The sequence below is a fragment of the Haemaphysalis longicornis genome, unplaced genomic scaffold (assembly GCF_048455015.1).
Source record: "Haemaphysalis longicornis isolate Haplotype H1 unplaced genomic scaffold, Haemaphysalis longicornis Haplotype H1 scaffold_1, whole genome shotgun sequence".
Classification (NCBI taxonomy): Eukaryota; Metazoa; Arthropoda; class Arachnida; order Ixodida; family Ixodidae; genus Haemaphysalis; species Haemaphysalis longicornis.
The window spans coordinates 307316612-307337297 of record NW_027526203.1 but is presented as its reverse complement, the minus strand read 5'-3'; the positions used below and the strand labels follow the sequence as shown (position 1 = coordinate 307337297).

At 44.6% G+C, this 20686-nt stretch overlaps 1 protein-coding gene and 1 pseudogene across 2 annotated transcripts in view; one reads left to right on the top strand and one right to left on the bottom strand.

Moving 5' to 3' along the window:
• The window catches only part of Ints8 (integrator complex subunit 8), a 69672-nt gene that overhangs the window by 10264 nt on the left and 38722 nt on the right, over nucleotides 1–20686 (top strand). For both annotated transcript variants that reach the window (XM_077681364.1, XM_077681360.1), the window contains 4 exons: nucleotides 2526–2618; nucleotides 6230–6364; nucleotides 18766–18863; nucleotides 19333–19462. In XM_077681364.1, the coding sequence (XP_077537490.1) occupies nucleotides 2526–2618; nucleotides 6230–6364; nucleotides 18766–18863; nucleotides 19333–19462 (456 nt within the window). The remainder of the gene's footprint in view (nucleotides 1–2525; nucleotides 2619–6229; nucleotides 6365–18765; nucleotides 18864–19332; nucleotides 19463–20686) is intronic.
• On the bottom strand, nucleotides 7716–11409 carry LOC144149738 (uncharacterized; annotated as a pseudogene).

Here is a 20686-nt window from a genome sequence, read left to right as displayed (position 1 = left end):
AAATTTTGCTTCTCCCGCTAAATCGTGTGTTTCGGTATGTCTGCGGTGATGTATCCAGGGCAGGTGTTCAAGCGAACGTTAGTACACTGTTTAGTCTGGAGGTTGCGGCCGCTGCTTTTCTGATGAAGGCGAAAAGCAGTAACGCCCGTGTGTGCGAGATTTCGGCGCACGTTAAACATCCTCAGGTGGTCAAAATTAATCCGGAGCCCTCCACTACGGTGCGCATAGTGTTGGCGCGTTAAACCTCGAATTCAATCAATGTTTAGTTTGCAGTGAACTGCGAAACACCTTGTTTACCATCAGTCCTCCTAGATGGCGCCACAATACCACTCAGGACTGCTGTCCATTCTCGCTTTGTTTCTGGCTGTATTTGCACCTGGGTTGTTTTTTCCCTCGCTTTGTTTCTGGCCGTATTTGCACCTGGATTGTTTTTGTTGCGGTTGCAAGTAATTGTTTCGTGAGACATTGGGTATGCTTAACAAACAGGGTCACGCTAGACAGTGTCGCTTATGCCAATCGGCCAGTGTCATGTGAGACAACTCCAAAGCGCCGGACTGCTGTGCAGCTATAACAAGCTAAGTGTGCACAGTACCAACAGCAGTATGCAATGGTGCTTCTATGTTTACGTGTACTTTCACAACTTCTATTGTTTACCCCACCATTCTTACTGCTCTAAAAAGAATCTGCATTAAACTTAAGCTCAAATAGCTTGTTCTGCAAGCTTATATAAGCCCTGCCTAACTTGCGTTTGCTTTTGCCGGCCTCAGCCAATCGCACAGCTGCCGATAACATGCCATAGGTTCTAGTGCGGGAAGTGAGCTAGTGGGTCGCATGGCCATTTTCTTTTTCCCAAATTAAAAAAACTTATTTGAGTGAAGTTTGCGTTAGAAGTGGTGTCAGTGTTATTCTAACGAGGCAGTCTTTCGAATGAACCAAACTTGCATTTTAACAGCGAAGGCGACCGCTGAGCGTTTCCGGCACGCACAGTAGCTTAATCAAGCAAGCAGACAAGCAAGAAAAACAAAAAACAGCGTTGTTGTTAAGCGCTACCTGCAGCTTGCGCGACTTAGTGCAAGCATCACCAGTTTAGCTGGTGGAAGTCTACAATGCTGAGGAGGACTTTGCATCCACTACTCGCCGCAAAGAGGAAGGACAACCACCACCTCTTCCATGCATATGACGACAATTACTAGCACTGCAAATATGGAAATAAGCAATAATACTGAAACTTAACTATGTGTCCGGCAACGCTCACCTACAACCGCCGCTTCGCCATTCAGGCCTTGCGCGTGAGTGCGAGCTTTCCTGACTTTTTTTTGTCCTCATGGCCCCTTTAAATGTTTTAGTTTTTTATTTCAATTAATTCAACCATTTTTGATGATCCAAGCTTTGTGCCTCGCATCCTTTTGTAGCTGCATGTAATGATCCTAGCTTTGTGCCTTGCATCCTTCTGTAGCTGCATGTATTTGTGAACAAACAGCACCTGTGATTCACTCCCACACTTATTAACTCGGTTCACTTTTGTTGTGAGGTAATTACTCATTTTCGCCCATGCTCAATTAAAGTTGCGTCGATGCTCAACCATTAATTATGCCTTCTAGCATGCTCTTTCACATAGTCAACAATGTGCATTTGTTGATTCTCGCAATCCTGTGACGGGCAAAGACACAAAGCTACGTCCAGCTTTGCAAGCACTCAAACTGCTGTTCTAGCTGAATATTGCAAGCCAACCACTTCTTTTACAGAATGCCAATGGGAGTCTGTTTAATTAAACATGGCTGCTTTTTAGCACACATGGAGTAACTAAGAAGCAGAGCTTATCCTCACTGAGTACCCTCTTGCACTGTCCGCGGTTCCTTGGGGAATGCACATTACAGTGTTACATCACATTACATCAACCTCACTAGCTTTTCGTACTTGTAGTATCCAGAGTTGGCTTTCTCAGGAGAAGGTACTCTTTTCCAGTGTGCAGTTAACCTTCCATCCCGGTCCCTATCACATGCTTCGCACACCAGTCCACAGACATTTCGCTGGAAGCAATAGCTTGTGGCAGTGCGCATGCAATGTGTCAAAGAGACTCTGGAAATGATCTATACCCCGGGTTTAAGAGCTTCAAGTGCTGCAGAACTTTGTGATCCAATGGCAGGCGTGAGGGCAAGGGATCAGCACAAGCAATGGAGAATGCATGGGCACCAGACGTACACTTTTTTTTTTTTTTGCTGGCAAATCAAGAGCATCATGTCTGTTTGGTGTCTTGCCCCACCTTTGGTTTCTGCAGCCAGACTGCAGATTCATGAATGTACGCAACCTTCAGCTCTGCTCCAGACAGCTTGCTGAATGAGATTTTTGCTGCGCATACTTCTTTTTTGCGAAGAAATGTAGCAAACGCTTCTTGTTACAAGTAGTCGGGCATGGAAGTATTTTGTTTTTCGTGCATTTTATTGAAGAATGTTTTGAACATGAGACAGTAATGGTTTTGCTTGCAAGTAACCTGATACTATGTATTTGCATATTGGCTTTCCTAGGTTTCGTACGAGTTGGGATCATTTCATTTCTACAAGGAATGTTACGGCAAAGCTGGGGAGCTTTTTGAATCTGCCTTATCTCTTTATCCCAAGGTAAGATGTGCGGTCACTACTAGCAGGATAATTTTTTTCTTGTTGTGGTTAAGCCACTAAAACCTCTACTGTGGCCCGCAATATCGCTGCAAACACGGGGTGGTGCTGGCCCTCTTGGCTTAGCCCTTTCGTTACCACACCTATTCATAGTTGTTCAGATTGGACAACTATTTCAATGCCATTTTTCATTGCATTCAAGTTGTTTCTAAGGCGAATAAAGCCATCATTTGACGATTAGCTTAGGAAATGCCCAGTTTCGTCTTCATGTATGCATAAAAAACATAATTTTCGACAAATTTTTGTTGCCTAAGTGCAGGAATTGCCCGTGCTTGTCATGCACCAGGGCTTCTGAGGAAAAAAAAAAAGGCCTACCTCTTGTAATTATGCTGTACCAGTGTGTGGTTTTTGTTACCAGGGCACCAATGGTCAATTGGAAGACGATTTTCAATCATTGTATTTGCGCTCTAACAATAAAAATGACTGAAAATATCAAGAATTGTTTGTTTGTGAAATTGGTTTTTTATTACGGGCAATTTTGTTGCCATTGCACACATTGTTGAAAGTTTGGAGCAGTTTCGATTTTGTTTCTGTGTTGTGAAATTAATGTCTGGTGCTACTACAGAGTTACTGACCTTAGAACTGATTTGTCATGGCGCCTTCATCGCTTGCGAGTGTTTTTCGAAAAAAGCGCGCCTCTCATGATTTTACTTGCCGACCCCTGATTTCTGTAATAGGAGCTTCAGCTAGAAGTCAAAAGATAACAGCCAGTCGTTGGATATCAGTTTAAAAAAGGACAGTGCTTCAAGTCGTTCTCACGTGGCACTATCTGTTTGCTGGCCAGTGTCGTTTGCATGTGTAGGTGTTGCTAGAGGTCTAATGTTGGTTATAAGTGAAACTGTCTATTCTGACAATGTTTGCAACATGTTTGCTGCCGTTTTTTTGCAAAAATGTTCTGTGGCACTGCAATGCAGGGGTGAACAATTTTTGTTTTGTGACAGCTCCTCGCTGAAAGCTTGCCGGGCTTGTTTCTAGTGCGTTGCACCTCATTTCTGCAAGCAGGGCTCCACTAGCGATAGTAAGGAAAGTTGAGCTAGCTGGTATGGTTGCATTTCAAAAATGCATCCACTAGCAAGTTGGGAGGTGACAATAGTCGCAAATGTGAATTTTGACAGTGAAATCATAATAAGCTGACTGTTAACATCAGCAAACAATTGCCACCAAGTTTCATTTCGAACTCCAAGCGGATATCTTCGTATTGCGTGCTTGTCTGGAAATTTGTGCTGGCCGTGATTGCAAGGTCGTCAATTGACAAGGTTTTTTTACATCACATGGGCAGGATTTGTTGCTTCCAGTAATGTCAAACTGCCAGCTTTTTTCGAGCGACCATTCCAAATTGCACAGTCTATATAAACACTCTTTGTCGATATAAAATTGGTTTTGTTCCTGAGAATGCTACCACAATCATTCAAAGCTAGCTTAACAATTTTCTAGTCATTCAAATCAAATGTTACCCATCTAAGTAAATGTGACTATTACATGATGTTCCCTTAATCCCCATTGGTGCCCCCAGATGACTTTTTATGCAGGAGACCTGACGTAATGGGCAGCAGTGATATTGAACGAAAAACTTGTACTCACGGTCCTTTAATCAGTGTGCACCGCCTTGGCAAGAAAAATTAAACTGGCCAGAGTTTGTCTTGTCTTAGATTGATCATTAATGCGTCTAAGGCTGGAGTAGCTGAAGGGACTGCTTCTTCAAGGCACTGAAGCTGATGCATTAGTTTTGGTTCTGACAGACAGTCAGGAAAAAGTGAATCCAGTCTGGCACAAAGAAGGCAATAGAGAGAAGAGTGCACAAAAAAAAAATTGGTTGCCATCCCACCCTGCGAAAATGATGTCCAGCAAAGTTGTTGTAAACCACCACAAGTGGTGATGGAGGAGGGTATGAAATGTTTCTCGTCGCCTCGGCAGTCTTGTTGGTTGCGCTCAGCTAGTGTCACTAGATAAGGGTACAGAGTATCGGCACTCTTTTCTCCTATTGTTCCGTGCCGCCACCGTGATCATTGGTCAGTTCGCATTATGTGACATTTGTTTACACTGCGACAGTTCATCATCACCATTTTGTTGTTTATGCGTTTTAGTCGGTCAACTATGATAGGCTTAGCTTGCCCTCCCTGCTCTGCAGCTGCATGTGAATGACGTCGTTCTGAACACGAATCAAAGATAATGTGTGTCACAGCATTTCAGCAGCAGAAGTGTCAAAGATGCCATTTTGCTGCATATTCAGTAGTGTTGTTAACAGACGACCCGGTCGAAGTTAAAGGAGCCATGAAGAGAAAACACAAGTTTGGTTCATTCAAAAGATTGTCTCGTTAGAATCATACTGACACCACTTTTAACGTAAACTTCGCTCAAATAAGCTACATAATTAGGAAAAACGGGAATGGTCATGCGACCCACCAGCTCATTTCCCGCAACAGAACCTATGATGTCACATGAGCTAAGCTCTGCGATTAGCGGAGGCTGGCAGAAGCAGACGCAAATTAGGTAGAGCTTACAAACTAGACGAACGAGCGATTTGTGCTTAAATTTAGGGCACATTCTTTACAAAGCAATAAGAATGATGGGACAAACAGTGGAAGTTACGAAAGCACATGTAAACATAGAAGTACTGATGCGTTCTGCTGTTCGTACTGCGCACAGTATGCTTGGTTTAGCTGCACAGCACTACGGGGCTTGGGGTTGTCTCAGACGACACTGGCCGATTGACGCAAGCAACGGTGTCTTACGTGACCCCATTTGTCGAGCGAGCACTGTTTCAGGGAACGAATATTTTCTCCCTGAACAAAAACAAGCCAAGTTTAAATGCGGGCAAAAACAAACCAAACGCTTGCCACGGTATGGTGGCGCCATCTAGGTTCGCGTAACGTAAAGAAACGTGGTAACAAACCAGCACCGCTGTACAGGGTGGAGACAACCTTTGAACGGTCCCGTGCCGCCGCAATTGGGCCAACGGGATCAACGCGTTATTCTTTTCGTTTCCCACGAGACCTAGCAACGCGAAACACACAATATGATTCAAACTTCTTCAGTAAACCGCATTGCGGCGATAATTTTAGCGCGTTTTTGACACAATGACTTGCTTCGGCGGCGAGCGAGCAACCCAAAATGGCGGCGCCAGCGTATACGTGTCTCTACCCTGTACGGCGGATGTGTGAATGAAGGTACTCTAGGCTGCAGAGCGGTCGGTTCCTGTGATGTCATTGCAGACCCCGAAGACAAACGATTTAGCAGGAAAATCAAAATTTTAACTTAAATTGTTTAATTTCTCAGTGAATAAAGCATCGTTTGTATACGGACAAGCGCTGGGGGCACTATAAAACACGAAATCTTTCGAATAAAACCAACTTGCATTTTCTCGTCGTGGCTCCTTTAACAGCAAGGTCGTAAATGCGGCTATCTCGCAACACTGATAAACCCCAAAATGGCCGCCGTTGCTGACTTGCATGCCTCAGTGGTGGTACTCTAATACCTTATCTACTGGCACTACGGTCGGCTTCTTGGAGCATCAAGCACTACTGACCTCTCTCATATTGATGTCGCTCTGACAGGTGAAAAAGAAAATAGTTTGCCACCTGAACATGGAGCGGCTCAAGGGCTTCTGCCTGGCCTGTCGGCCGGCCACCATCAAGAAGAGCAGCTCGCTAGTGGACCGGCTGAAGGCCTCACTGCATGGCAACTGCAAGGTGAGTGCCTACTAAATCTGATTGGCTGGCTGTTTCCTGAGCAGGACAGTGTTTCGTACAGCCCCATCAATCCCGCAGTGTGGGTTGTGTTGTAAAGAAAAGCTTTTTGGGGGCGCTTGAAAGATCCCTAAGTCGGAGCAGTCCTTGTGTATCACGTAATGGGGTGGTTAACTCCTTAGACTGGAACACTTACATTTTGTGTAAAGTTTTGTGAATCCGGTTCAGTGATGGAACATCATATCAGTTTTGCTAGTGGAGCTAGCATGAGAAGATCAGACACCACCCTTTAACATAAATAAAATTCATCGGCTTTGAGAGCCATTGACAAATATTCTATATTTTCAAACCCCAGTGTTCCAAGCCGCAGTGATTACTAAAGGGTGGAGTATCCGATCGGCTGTTTGAAAAAACTGAATATCTGCCCACCCCTGTAGATATCACTTTCAATCGTTGAGGGCTGAAAGCGGAGTCACAAGGTCACCGCTGAGTAGCTGTGGTAGTTTTGTATTTGTTTCTGGGATTTGACATCACTCTTGCTTAATATGCGAAGCTGTGTGTGTTTGTTCCCAATGTCTTCCCTTTACTATGAGTTGATGCTGTTACCTTTCACTTTCTTTTTCTGTGGCTTTCTTTTTTTGTGCCATTTGGCCATATGTGCCATTTTGTACCATATGGCCATTTTTGTGCAATTATTGGAAGCTGTGTAGTGTACTTTTTTATAATTTGACATTCGTGGATTAGCTAGAGTGTGGCAGATATTGGATCCCCTCTGTGTTGATGCTGGCATAACTGTAGGCTGGTGGACAACATTTATGTCATGAACCAAGTGAGCAATAAATCTGAGGGGTATAACAAAGTTCTACATTCAGCCTCTATAAGTACAGGTGTGTGAACAGCGATATTTCATTTTGAATAAAATTTGAATTAAATATGTTCAAGTAGTAGCAGAAAAATCGAAATATTAAAATAAATATGGAATAGAAGAATTTCGCTTCAAACTCCAAATTAAATTTGGAAGGAATAAAATAACTTCAACTTGAAAACTTGAAAATATCTCAGTATTTGCACTTTCAATGAAAAGGTTACCAAAAGTGTGCCATTTTAGTTGACTTTAAATTGTACAATTCATATATGCTTGCGTGAGGATGCCACTTTTTCTTTAGTCATTTTTGATGGGTTCACATAGACATACCATATTTATTCGATTATAAGACGAGGGTGCAGTTTTTAAAGTAAAAAAATCATATATATATATATATATATATATATATATATATATATATATATATATATATATACTGAGCTTCGAATAAAAGTGGATATGACTTTGAGACATGAATTTTGGAAAAAAACCTGGCCTTATATTCAAATAAATACGGTAGACTGCTGCGGGCGGTGGGTGGTTGTTATCTATATCTGTAAAAACCTTTCCCACTGGCCTTCTCCTCCTCCAAGGATATGTCGCACACTTCTAATAAAAATAAACGCACTGAAGGCTGCTTGCTTTACTGGGCTCCCTTCGTCCCATGCATGTTGTTGGGCTAGTTGGTTCTTCATACTTAGACATAAAACTGCGCTCGTCCTGTCTCTTCTTTTCCCTGTCCCGTCCGTATGCACAGTTTTACATCTAAGTATGAAGGCAGCCATTGCATCCTGAATGTAGTTTTTTTCTGCTGCAAGCTAGCTTGTCGTCGAACTAGTACAGTCGACGGCTAGCACAGTCAAACCTCGATATATCGAACAGTGCGATGATTGCGAAATAGTTCGATATAGCCAGAATTTTATGTATAAAATGATGTAAAAAGCCGTCATAAGCTTGTAAAAATCAATCAATGAACGAACCGTGCAGTAAATACTCACATGAAGCTTCAAACAAAGTATTTATTGTTTTGGCTGAAATTACTGCAGCAGGGTTGCCTGCTTCTTGTTGGCAACGGCGTGTTTAACCCCAGCATCCTCAGCATAGTCTACAGGATCTACAAGCGATAGACCGATGCCTTGTATTGCACCGCCGGTGTCATATGGCCAAAGAAGCTACAGCCTTAGTTGAAGTCGGGAGCGGGGCACCATCAGCGCTTGTGAGATCAACCTCGGCAGTGTCTTCATTTGTTCACTCAGCAGTAACTTTCGCTGCGATCTCCATGTCTGTCAACTCCACCATTGTTCCGGTGCTGTTGTCACCGCCAACGAAGTCATCAATGCACATGCTTCGTGGCTCAGCACCAACAAAGCGCTCCAACTAACTCCAGGTTTCTTCAAGCTCGCATTCTTTCTCTGCACCGTCCAATCCTGCTCTTTGGTTGCTTCCTCTGAAGCTTCTTCAGTGCAGCCAACAAAGCCCAAAAGCAGTTAGCTATTGTCGACCGCTTGACATTATCCCAAGGGGCTTTTCACATTTCAATGGCACCCAAAAGGTCTATTTTTAGGTGTTGGCCCATCTGGAGTTTAACAAGTGAAATGTGAATCATCGATGCTTATAGACGGACTTGAAAGTGTGAATAATGCCCTGGTCCTATGGCTGCAGCTTGGACGTAGTGTAAGGTGCAAAAACTTCACTTTAATATTGCTCAGCTGGACATCGGTATGGTGTGCCATGTAGTTGTCAACTATGAGGCATACAGTACCCTCCAGCCCTGACGTGCCAGGTCCGAATCCCACGACTTTAACCATTTTTTTAATATATTCTGCCATGACTTCTTGTTCCGACAGTAGACAGTTTTAGTTGAGCGTACGCAGAGAGTTGTGCACGCACGTAGCGGCAGCGCGCGCAGCAAAGTTCTCGCGAAGAACCAGTTTTAGTTGACCGCATGCAGAAGTTGATGCTTGGATAAACCAGTAGGGCCGAAATGTGCGCTTTGTGTGTCACGCAGCGCCACTAAACGCCAGATTGGGGAATGATACATGCAGTTGTCGGCCAGCGCCAAGCCTTCCCTAGCCAGTGCAAGCCGTAAACCAGTTTGGGGGCAGTCACCACTTTCGTTTCACGGGCGAGGGAGACCAGAGCGAGGTGGGGTGGGCCTCACGCTCAGCACGCAAAGCCCGCAAAACCCGTAAAGCAAGAATCCCAGACATGTGGGCGCACGCAAAGCGCCCGGCTCCCACTTGTGTACTGCGCATGCGCACTCGGGCCCCCACAAGTTCCTTGCGCACGCAGAGTTGCTGCATGTGCTCAACTATAACTGTCTAATGTTAAAACGGGCCTTAAAACGTTGCATCCAACCCCTACTGGCACTGAAGTTCTTAGTGCCGAGAATGAACGCAAAGTTTCCTTCTGTTGCAACATCGGTCCTGACACAGGAATATTCCGGGCCCTTGCGTCGATGAACCATTTGTGCACCGACTTCTCGACATCTTCAAAGGCAGCTTTGTGCACACGCTGCATTCCTGAGTGCTGGTTCTGTTCTGCCTTGGCTTTTACGTCGCTCTTGTTCTTCAGTAGAGTACTCAGAGTGCTTCTTGGCATGCCTAAAGCTTCGGCGATGCTTGATTTCTTTTCGCCATTCTTAACGCGCTAAATTGTTTCCAGTTTTGCGGCAAATGTCAGGGATGTCCATTCTCTTGCGTTCGCAGCTTCACTACACAAACCACACCACGACACACGACAGGCCCAACTCCGATCACATGAGTGCAATAACAAAGACTGGCATAACGCTACCAAGGAAGAGTAGGTGCAGCAAATGCAGTGCGTCGTTGCTGTTGCAAACTGGCCAGGCTGCGGCATGCATACACCGCTACGTTCAAATGGCGCCCTCGGCACCATGGGCACCATTAATGTGTGCAGCTATAGTGCGCAGCAGTTGGGAACGCCCATCGCACCACCGCATTCCTCAAGGGTGTTGTGGAAAAGCTCGCCGCCTGTCAACAGGGACGAGTGGTCTGGGGTGGCAGAGTTCGATATATTCATTTTACGTCCATCCCTGTCTGAAATAAAAAATTAAAAATGCATGCGATTTTTCGAGTGATATAGAAAGCGTTTGATTTAGGCAATAATTCTATATACCTGTGTTCAATGTATCGCGTGCTCTGATTACTTGTGTTCAGCGCAAAGGTCACATGCCATCGTGTGCAATCTTCGGGCCAATCAGAGGCCCTAGAACTTGTGGAAAGTGACACACAGGGAATGCAGCTGGGAGTTGAGCGGCTGCCGTCAGGACCACTTCTATAATGAATGGATGCATTCGATTGATAGAATGGATAAGGCAGACAAAATATGAGCCCTACAATTTACAAGTGACTTGCAAACAACTTCCAACAGTTGTCCTTCTTAGCCAACGACCCTGGCACTAATTACTGCTTGCATTTCTAACCCAGCCTGTAGCATTCTATATCTAATGGGAAAGTTACCATTGAATCTTCCTTATGACATCTCACATGAAACCAAAGGCGCACTTCCTTTCGAGAGAGCTTTTCATTTTTCTGTGGAAGGATGCGATCATCCTGTCGGATGAATCGCATGGTGAGATGCTGTGTATGCTAGGCTTTACTGTTTGAATTGGGGAATAAACCTATCTTTGTGTTAAAACCTGTGTCCTCAACAGGATTCGGAAACAGGTTTCTGCATGCATCTTGGCAGCACAAACTTTGGTGTAGCAGTGTGTGCTTTGTGCCTGCTCGACGTAAAAACTCCACCGTGCTGTGTCATCATTAGTTGAAAAGCGTGTCTCCGGGCTCATCTTGAGCTGCCCATTTCTCATCTGGGGATGTAGCATGGTACTCTGGCAGGAACACGAGAAGACAAACACAGAGTGGAATACTCTAGGGCAGGTTTGAAATTGAGGCATGCATGAAAGAGGCCTATGAGCAGCGTGCACAGACACAAACCGAAAGTTGAGCAGCCTGATGACAGGGGCTTATTTATAAACAGCAGCTTCAAATAAACGAGTGAAAGAAGGAAGCATTCAGCAGTAAAGAGGGGGCTCTAGTTGCTCATGACAACTTTAATACTAAACTAATTCAGGTGAAGACCAACTGACTTATTGATGCTACGAGGTACCAGACACCTTTTGTAATCTTTAAAAAAAGGTTAAGGGTCTCTTACGTGAAGAAACCAGAAGTAGTGTACAGCCATGCTGTGAAACAGCCCCTTCAGTAGATGGGTACAGCTATCTTGCACAGATACCCTGGTAAGCCATGCCACAAATTAAAAAAACAAATTGGAAAAAGGTTAGCACGGATTGGGGCGCACTTGAGAGGCACTTTCATGTAATGAAGAGTATGTTACCTTTGTCACAGAAGAGAAGGATCTTACAAACCACTTTAGAAGAAAACTTGAGTCAGCCTAAAAAGCCACCGAAAGAATGCTGTTTGTTGCTAGGATTGAAAGATGAAGCGCATTCTGGCACAACTAAGAATGGGGGTTAGATACGTACATGCCAACTACCTCGCCCAAGTGTGGTAAGAATTTACATAGGTAAGAATTTACATAGGGCAAGCACATAATACGAAGGAAGATGGCAGAGATGGAAGGTGGGCGAGAATCAGGGGGATAAGAAAACACAGGTAGCAAGGGATGGATTTGACTGATGCAGGATGGAAGGGGGTGGAAGTCCTTTGTAGGGGCCTTCTTCCTGCAGTGGACAAGCAGCGGCTTGTGAAGGTGATTGTCTCTTCGACTCTCAAACTGGGTTCGCTCTAGGCTCATGTGACAGGCCAGCTAACAACGGGTGTGCGAGTAGTGATTTTTGCTTTCAAAGTGGATATGAAGCGCATAACTATTTTCTTCAAATAGTTGCGAATCGAAGCGGCTGCTTTTGCATCGAAGTGAATATTGGGCGATTTCCTGTGAGAAAACTGAATCTTACAATCTCTCGAGCATGCTTCAGTATTTAGTCTGAGAAAAAATTGAAGGCTCAATTTAAAAGCTTTGCAAATTTTTCGTGTGACATAAAACAAGCACAAAAGAGCTATCGTGCTACTCTTAGCTTTATTGATATGAGATCTTACATGGGTGAAGCTTTCACCTCTCGTGGTGACTTCAACCACAAGTTTTTCGGTGTATTAGTCTAGTTAAAGTTTAACTATATATTTTGACAAGCTATGTGATTAGTGGAATTCCCTTATGACCAAGAAATGTAAATGGAAGTTCTACGGGCTTTCATGTGGACTTTACACAAAAAATAATACCAGTGTGCGGGGTAACACAAGGTGTAAAAAAAATTCACCTGATTCATGAACCCTCCTCTGCATGCCTTCATGGCGTGGCGGTATCATTCTGCTTTGCACTTGCTTGCGGCTCCCTTTCAAAGGGCATTGCGCCACACATGTCTTGGAACACACCCGCGAGAATCTTAAATATGGTTTCTGAGAAGGGCGTCGTGATGCCTAATACTATAAACTTATAAAAAGAGTTGAGACCAAAAGCTGCCCTAGTGCATGCTAACAAACCCAAGTGCGTGATGACAAACGTGCATGGCAAACCAGCTTCCCCAGTGCTGCAGTGTCCACACCTGCTTGTTGAGAAAGCTTTAGCTCTGTGTCAAGGAGCGTGAAGTTGGACAAATTCATCGTTTTTCTTATGCCCCGCATAGAAAAAAAAGATCGACAATACAGGTTTTTAAAAAATATCAATTTCTGCATCAGTAGACTTGAAAACAGGGCACTCGGGACTATTGCAGTGTGAATCAAGGCATTTTTATCGAGACAGTGTTGACTGGGGCAGCTTGAGCGCGACCACATTATCAGGATGCGAAAAGAGAAGCACAAGGGCAGAGTTGGCCTGATGCAAAGGAGAGAGGCGCAGCCTGAAAGGGCCTTCGTCTTGCCATTTAGCAGCACATCGCTGGAGTAGTGCGAAAAAGCCCATCGCCAGCAGTGAAGAGTGCCAGTGCATGTTTTCGAACATAAATACACTGAAACTTTATTTGAAATTGTCGAATAGCGCTAGTATTTGATTCGGAGCCATATTGAATATTGCGTTATTGCTTTGGTAATCAAAACTTTTAAATATTCGCACGCCCCCTACTACTAACGCTTGCATTATAAAGAAAAAAGAGATAAGTACAGCAGTTGCAGAGGCTGCAATAAGCTCTGCTAACGAGGATTCTTTTATTTTTCCTTTAGTTCAACAAACTGGGGATAAAGTGTATTCTGTAATATAGTTTGATCAATATGCGTAATTGCTTGTTTGTGTGTTTTTAAGGAACCAGCAACAACACTATACCCCGTTTCATATGTAGCGTGCAACGCAATGGAAGCTACAGGAGTACAGTTAAACCTGGATGTGACGAAGTTGACAAAAGTTCGCAATTTTTCGTTACATCCAGGTTTTCGTTACATGCAGGTTCCGAGTTGAGGCTCGCGGGAATGAAGCAGAAACGAAGCCAATATGTTAGACATCGGGGAAGGTGAACTCACCCTTCATGGATTTATTTCACAGTGAAACACTGCGCGAGTTGCGCCTCCTGCTTTCTCATGAGCTTAGGCACTATGCGGCGCTCCAAAGAAGCGAGGTCACTTACCCCCGTGTGAAGAAACGTAACTTAGGTATCACGTTTTCCTTTTGACACTTTAGGCGCCTAAACGAGTTACAAGAACCAAACTTATGCTGAAAGGGTGCCTTTTTGCGAACGTGATGCTGTTTACCGCACTCAAGATTGTTGAGAGGGTGCTAGCTGGGATGCTGTACCAGGCGGCAACATTCTTCTTGCTCGCCAGCAGAGACGGCATTTAAAATCGTGCGCTTTTCTTGAGAAGGCGCAACTTTTCGTTTTCTAGCAGCAGCACTGATCTCTGATGAACCTGTACCACAGATAAAAGTGGATACGCGCAACTACAGTTAAACCTCGTTATAACGAAATTGAAGGGGCGCCGCGATTTGCTCGTTATAGCCAATATTTCGTTATAGCCGTAGCCGACATTTACTGCAAATATTATGCATTGTAGTTACCTAAAACAAAATGCGGGCGAAATAGCATCTTGCCGCACGGCGGTAGTCAGTAAAATAAACACATTCCGGAGGTAAAAAGGAAAAGTCACGAACCTACTTTATTGCAGTTCAAAACTCGTATTTCAAACAGACTTTGATGCACCTTCCTGATGCGAGCGATGGCTCGCTCAGCTGCGGCCGCTATGTTCACGCCATCTTCGCCGCCCTCGATCGTGCGCGCCGAAGTATCTGCGCAGCACGTCCACCGCATCTAGTGCCTCCGACGCCGTCCTTAGCGCTTCCTTTCACGCCACGTGCAACAGCGCTGACGATGGACTCTCGGTTGCGCACGATGGTGCACAGTGTACTCGTCCACAAGTCAGTCTCTTGCCGCCTTACCTTTCTTCGCGCCCGATGCGACGGCTTTTAGCCGTCTTCTGTTCAAGCGTGATAGTCTTTCGCTTTTGCTTCCCGCCTGTCGCACTCACGTTGTTGGAATCACGTGGGCAGTACGATAAAAGATAAGGCTGAAGACTCCCAAAAACCACGCCGGCGATGGAAGGCGACGCAACCGCGCGCGCCGTGTGCATTGGGGCTCTTCGATTTAGTCTCGGACTCACCGCGGATAGCCCGCGGGATGCGGGTAGCAGGGTTCGCACAGGTCCTTGAAAACCTTGAAAACCCTTGAATTTAGAAGTGTCAATTTCAAGGCCTGGAAAGTCCTGGAATTTTAAATGGTCCTTGAAAACCCTTGATTTTTCTGGAGAGAACCAATGGCCCTGTCTTTTCACGAGAATTCGAAGTGTTTGTCGTGGATTTTAGGTGTTAAAAATGTACAGAAACATTTTAACAATCAAGTTTCAGTGCATTGCGTGAAATTACGAGTTTGGTGGATTGTCATGATTACGAGGCAACATTGAGAGCAGCACTCCTCAATAGAATCTATGTCACAATACAATCCAGTGAAAGCTGGCTTCTCTTCTTTATCTTGCATTGCCCATCTAGTCTGTGAACGGCCGCTCCTTGCATGTTTTCTGTGCCTCGTACGCTCCATCTGCGTTTTCTTTTACGTGCAAATGGTGGACGTGTACATAGTTCATCTTGCCTTGCAGCAACACTTGCTGAGTTAATTTCAGCTCATACTCTTGCTGACAAAGCACAAGATGCAGGCAACATTAATGAAGTTTTGAAATCAAACAGCCTCAGCAAAACACCAAGGAAAAAAGGAAGACCTCTAAATACCAACTATGAAATAAAAAATAAAGCTGGGGGAGCATTCACGAACCTGTTAGCGCCTATCTAAATGTGCACTAATGTGCTTAGGTATTGAGCAATAATAAAATTTTGCATTGATTGAAAAAAAGTTATAAATAATCCCAGATAAAACATTAGATGGGGGCCCTGAAAATGTGTTTCCTGGTCCTTGAAAGTCCTTGAAAACCCTTGAATTTTTGCTTTTGAAGCCCGTATGAACCCTGGGGTAGTCCAAGGATTCCCTGAAGCCATAGGTATACATGGGAAAACCGAACGTCGGACTGCGTCGGACCGAGACTGTCCCCATTGTCTGCATGCCGTGCGCAGCGAGAGGAGGGTGGGAATGGCTTCGCGGGCGCAGCGGCGCCAGCGGCGCAGCCGCCGCAGCGTCCGCATGGCGCGCCATCCAGCTTCGCGCGCATGGCAGGAGTTTTTAACTGATAATACAGTTGCCGCGACGCGCACTGTCCCAAATCCGCGTTGCGCACTGTTGTAAAATTAGCTCAAAATTTTAATTCTCAACGAAATTTGTTCGTTATATCCCGTAACGGGCAAATTTTACCTCGTTAAAACGAGGTTTTAAATATATTGGTTTCTATGGGGACTTTCAAGGGGAATTACGATTTGCTCGTTATATCCATTATTTCGTTATAGCCCGTCTCGTTAAAACGAGGTTTAACTGTACATGCCGACAGGACGGCTTTGCACCTCAAAACTTAAGAAGTGTGGAACTAAAACCACACTCGCGTTTGGAAACGCACAGTAGTTTGCGGTGCGGGCAAAACAAACGCTTGAAGGGTAGTTACTCTCGCTAGCTGGTGTGGTGTCACGATACACGAGCAAAACAAGAAGTGACTGCTACGTTAGCCAGGGGATGGTGCTAGCTCCTCCGTTCAACATCATCATCATCATCAAGATGAATTTTGTGTTTTAGGCAATTCAAGACGTTTTCATTGCTGTTGGATCTTTGTGGTAGTGCTAGTATTCGCTAAATTAGTTCTTTTCTCCGGTCGATTTTTGAGTAAAGGTGCAGAGAACCATGACTGATGAGCTCGCCGACTTCATTACATTAAGGTGAACCACCGCGACGTTTCGTTACATAGAGGTCGCAAACACATGGGCTTCAATGGGGATGGCAATGGGGGATTGAAAAACTTCGTTAAATCCAGGAATTCGTTACATAGAGGTTCGTCACACCCAGGTTTAACTGTAGTCCACAGCAAAAAATAAATTGTATCACTCTGCCTGGCGTCGTGGCTTAGGGGTGTGAGGCGCGCCCCAGGGAACAGAACCCGTTTGAAGGATGAAGGTTCGAAACGGAGCTTATGATATTTTTGGGGTGAGAATTTTTTTAAAAACTCCGGTAAGAGGTAAGAATGAAAATTAGTGCAGACAAAATAATGCTGCCTACATCACCGAAGGGAAAGGCAGAAGTGAGGTGACGTTAGCGGACGCGTTGTCTGCTTGAATTTTAAGTGCGCTCGTATTCAGGCTCTGCTTGGACGCGGGGCGACATCTCTAAATTCATCTTGTAACAGATGCTTAAAGCAAAAGGCTGCGAAATATTGCAGCAGTATGCATACGTAAACTTAGTCAGTTGAGATAATACTGACGAAACACTAATCATAATAATTGTGTGCTTACGGTATTTGCAAACTTATTGCTTTCATCAGCCTTGCGCACTACGTTTCTCATTGCAAGGAGAACCTTGTTACACCATCCAGCCTTAGCGGCGTTGCACGCTATGTATGGAAAACAAAGTTGGAGTTGTATGAAACAAAGTTTGAAACAAAAGAGGACCATATGCAAATTGGTAATGAACCTGTAACGTAAATGTGTTGAAAAGGCAACATGCAAAACTGTTCCGTGTAGCCAGCTTTGACAGTGAAACGTGATGCGCTCAACATGTGATTAAATGTTTACACACGGACTAAAAGTTCTTGTGCACTTCTTGGCAGAAAAAGAAAAATGGAAGAAAAATTAGACATGTTTTATATTTTATACGAAAAGTGCTGAAGCTAAAACCTAAATAGATGATATGAGCTGACGTGATATGGATGTGTAAGTACACGTATCCAGCCAAACACAGAAGCGCACATGTAGACTTACGTGCACCTATGTATGGAGAATACATAAGGGATATGTGGTATCGCAAGGGGTGGGCTTGGGAGACCTTCAAAGTCTCCCAGGGCGAGGCTTTAACCTCTTTCCGTGAAGCGTTAGGGTAGCTCGAAAAAGAAACTTTGTTGCGGCTTCAGAATTTTCTGTACAAAGTGGATGTACTACGTGTTTAATGTAAGCACAGCTGCTATAACTGCACATTTCACCACAGGTACCATCACAACCATCTTCTATTGCATCGTCACACACCACGCTCCAATATTTACAGGCGTCCCTAATTTAGCTACAAGCTCATGTTCACTGAGCGGTTGCTGACAGTCTGCTAGGCTAGATCTGCCTCTTTGATGCGTGCGAGCGGTTATTGAGCAACCTGTCACATGCACTTTCATTCACTCACTCACACACTCGCTGGCTCACTCGCTCGAAAGTAACCACAAGGTTGAATAGGTATGCTTGTCGCGTGCAGGTAAACAAAAGCTCCTGTCCACTTAAGCACTAAACAGGAACAGCCAAATTTGGAGTGAAAGCATTCAAACGGGAATCGGGCCACATCTTGAGCGCCGAGTAGGTCTCATCCAGACTCAGAAGCTTATACTGGATGATTATGTTCACGAAGTAATAAGGGTTAAGGCCTTTTAAATGATGGTAGTTTTGCTCTTCCCTTTGAGTAGCTAAAGAACTACTGGCACAAATTGTGAAATCAACTGCCTATGGACAGTTTCTGAAACTAACCATGGTTAAAAACGTCAGTAGACTTTGCATAGTCTAAGTGTACTGTGTCTACTTGTTCCCAAAGTCATAGAATGCAGGGTGACCTCCTACAGGGGGACAGTGCTTTTATTGAATCACCATTTGGTGGTGTTCCTGTTCATGAAGAGATTGAACTGAAGTTTAAGGTTTTAAGATTTTTTTGTGTGATTCAGGCATTTATTTTATCTGCTTTCCCGTATTTTTGGTTCCATAGGCAGTCATCAGAAGAAGGCGATAAAAAGCATATCTGGCACATATCAAGTAGAATCCTGTCCAGTCGGGAGCTTTTTGCTGTCATATTTTGGTCTGCTGGAAAACATAGCTAGCCGTATCAATGCGCAGATACGGCTTCTTTTCATGTTCTGATGTGTAAAAAAAAAAAAAAACGAGGTGGAATGATTTTTTTGTGCAGGCAGCAGTGGCAGTCCTTCTTGAGGACAACATCAAGCGAGAGATTCCCTTGTGGGAGAGGGAGATGGCCGAAGTCTATGTGCAGCAGAATATTGCCGGGTAACAACTTCTGTCGCCATTCTTTTTCTTGACGAACTCGCACTTGAAGGAGGTGCAACTTTTTCTCCTGCAGTGAGGAGGTAGTGTCTGCAGGCTTCAGTTTTGGCAGTTTGAGCAAACTTATACTATCAATCGGCAGTGTAGAATTAGGTACAAGATGTTTTGAATTGGCGTACCTGATGCTTGGGTTTCGATTTGTCTGGTGAGCAACCGCACAAAATTCTGTGGGATCCATGGGATGTGGGAGTAAGTGTGAATGCCGTCATGTCATCATAGGGGAAATGGCAGTTATCGCACTGCTTGTTGGCTTCTCTCATTGTATCAGTGGCACCTTAATTATGTGATAGAGTTGCTGTAAGTGAACGGAAGAAGAGTGGGGATAACAACTGAGCAGGGCATTGCGTGCCTTCGTAGAATTGTGTGCCTTCGTTGATTGTGGGCTTCCTGCCTTCCTGTCCCTTGGATGCAGCACAGAAGTGGCCACGCAGGTGGCTCTGTGTAATGCTGTGCGTCGTGTGATCAGCGGGGAGCTCTTTGTGTGTGGAGTCCATTTGAACTTTGCTTCACTGGACAAGAACGCCATCATCTTCCTCAATGAGGTAAGGCATGTGCCAAAAAAGAAAAGAGAAACAGCACTGGGACGACCCTTGGAGGGCCTCGATAACTGGCAACCAAATGATTTTTACTTTTCAAGGCGTCGTACACTTACGTACAGTGCTTATTAAGCGGAGGCGCAGGTCTTGCGAACCAACAGTTAAAAAAACGTTTGTTTTTCGGTGTTAGTTTTGTTCCCAGTTTGCTAGTTCCCAATAAAGTATACTTGCAAACTATTGCAGTTATATTTGAAGTATTTACTGAGCTATCACATTCCAGAGTCCTCTAAATGGCAATTTTTTTTCCTGTGTTCCTGAAACTATGTGCCTTGTTTTCTCAGCAATTTCTTTTTGCCACGAGGTTTAATGTTTGGAGGCGATACTAGGAAGTGCAACGAAGAACAAGAACAACAAAGTTGCATCTGATATGGGAAACATGCGAACATGACACTTCATTGCTGTGCAGGTTGAGCAAAAGTGGGATGGCACGTGCGTCACCACTGTTAAGAACATTGAAGGCCGCACAAAGTTCATCTTTACACCGGTCATGATAGTGGCTAATTGTAGAACGTTTCTCATGCCCACTAAACTCTTAGAGTTGTTTGCTCGTTTGTTTGATATGCTAATACTGCCTCGGTATGGACTTCAGGCTAAAAATATTTCACTTTATTTCAGTTTCCTGAACCATAAAACATAATAGTTCAGAAACCAGTTAACAACGTCCAACTTGTCAGGGTTTTTATTAATATTCTTGCTGGTTTTTACAGTTCCCAACTTTGTGGTGGTATGAATTGGCATTGAGTCTCCAGCCTAGCAATTGCAATCTCAGGGGTACAGCCAGAACTGACTGTGCTAGAGCAAGAACTATTGAGCTCTACTTGCCACAGACTTGTGCGTGAGTTTGGGAACTCAGGCTGGGGCACGGAGCAAGAGCGTACATAGGAGGGGAAACGGCCCATTGCGGCAGGCACTGGCGAGCGACCAAAGAATGTCACAATCAAAACCAATGCAGACTACGAAGCTTCATAGCTACGATGGCGACGGAGAGGGCAGCGGCACCTAATGGACAAAATGACAGTGGCCACAGTTCATTCTGGGGCTGCGCAGTGAAATGGCAATCGTGACAGCCACGCAGCTTCTCCTGCAACAGATGCCACTAGCTTAACCTTGTCCAAGCTCTTATGATGTTATCTGGCCACCCCTGGAAACGGCGTTTCCCCTCCTGTGTCA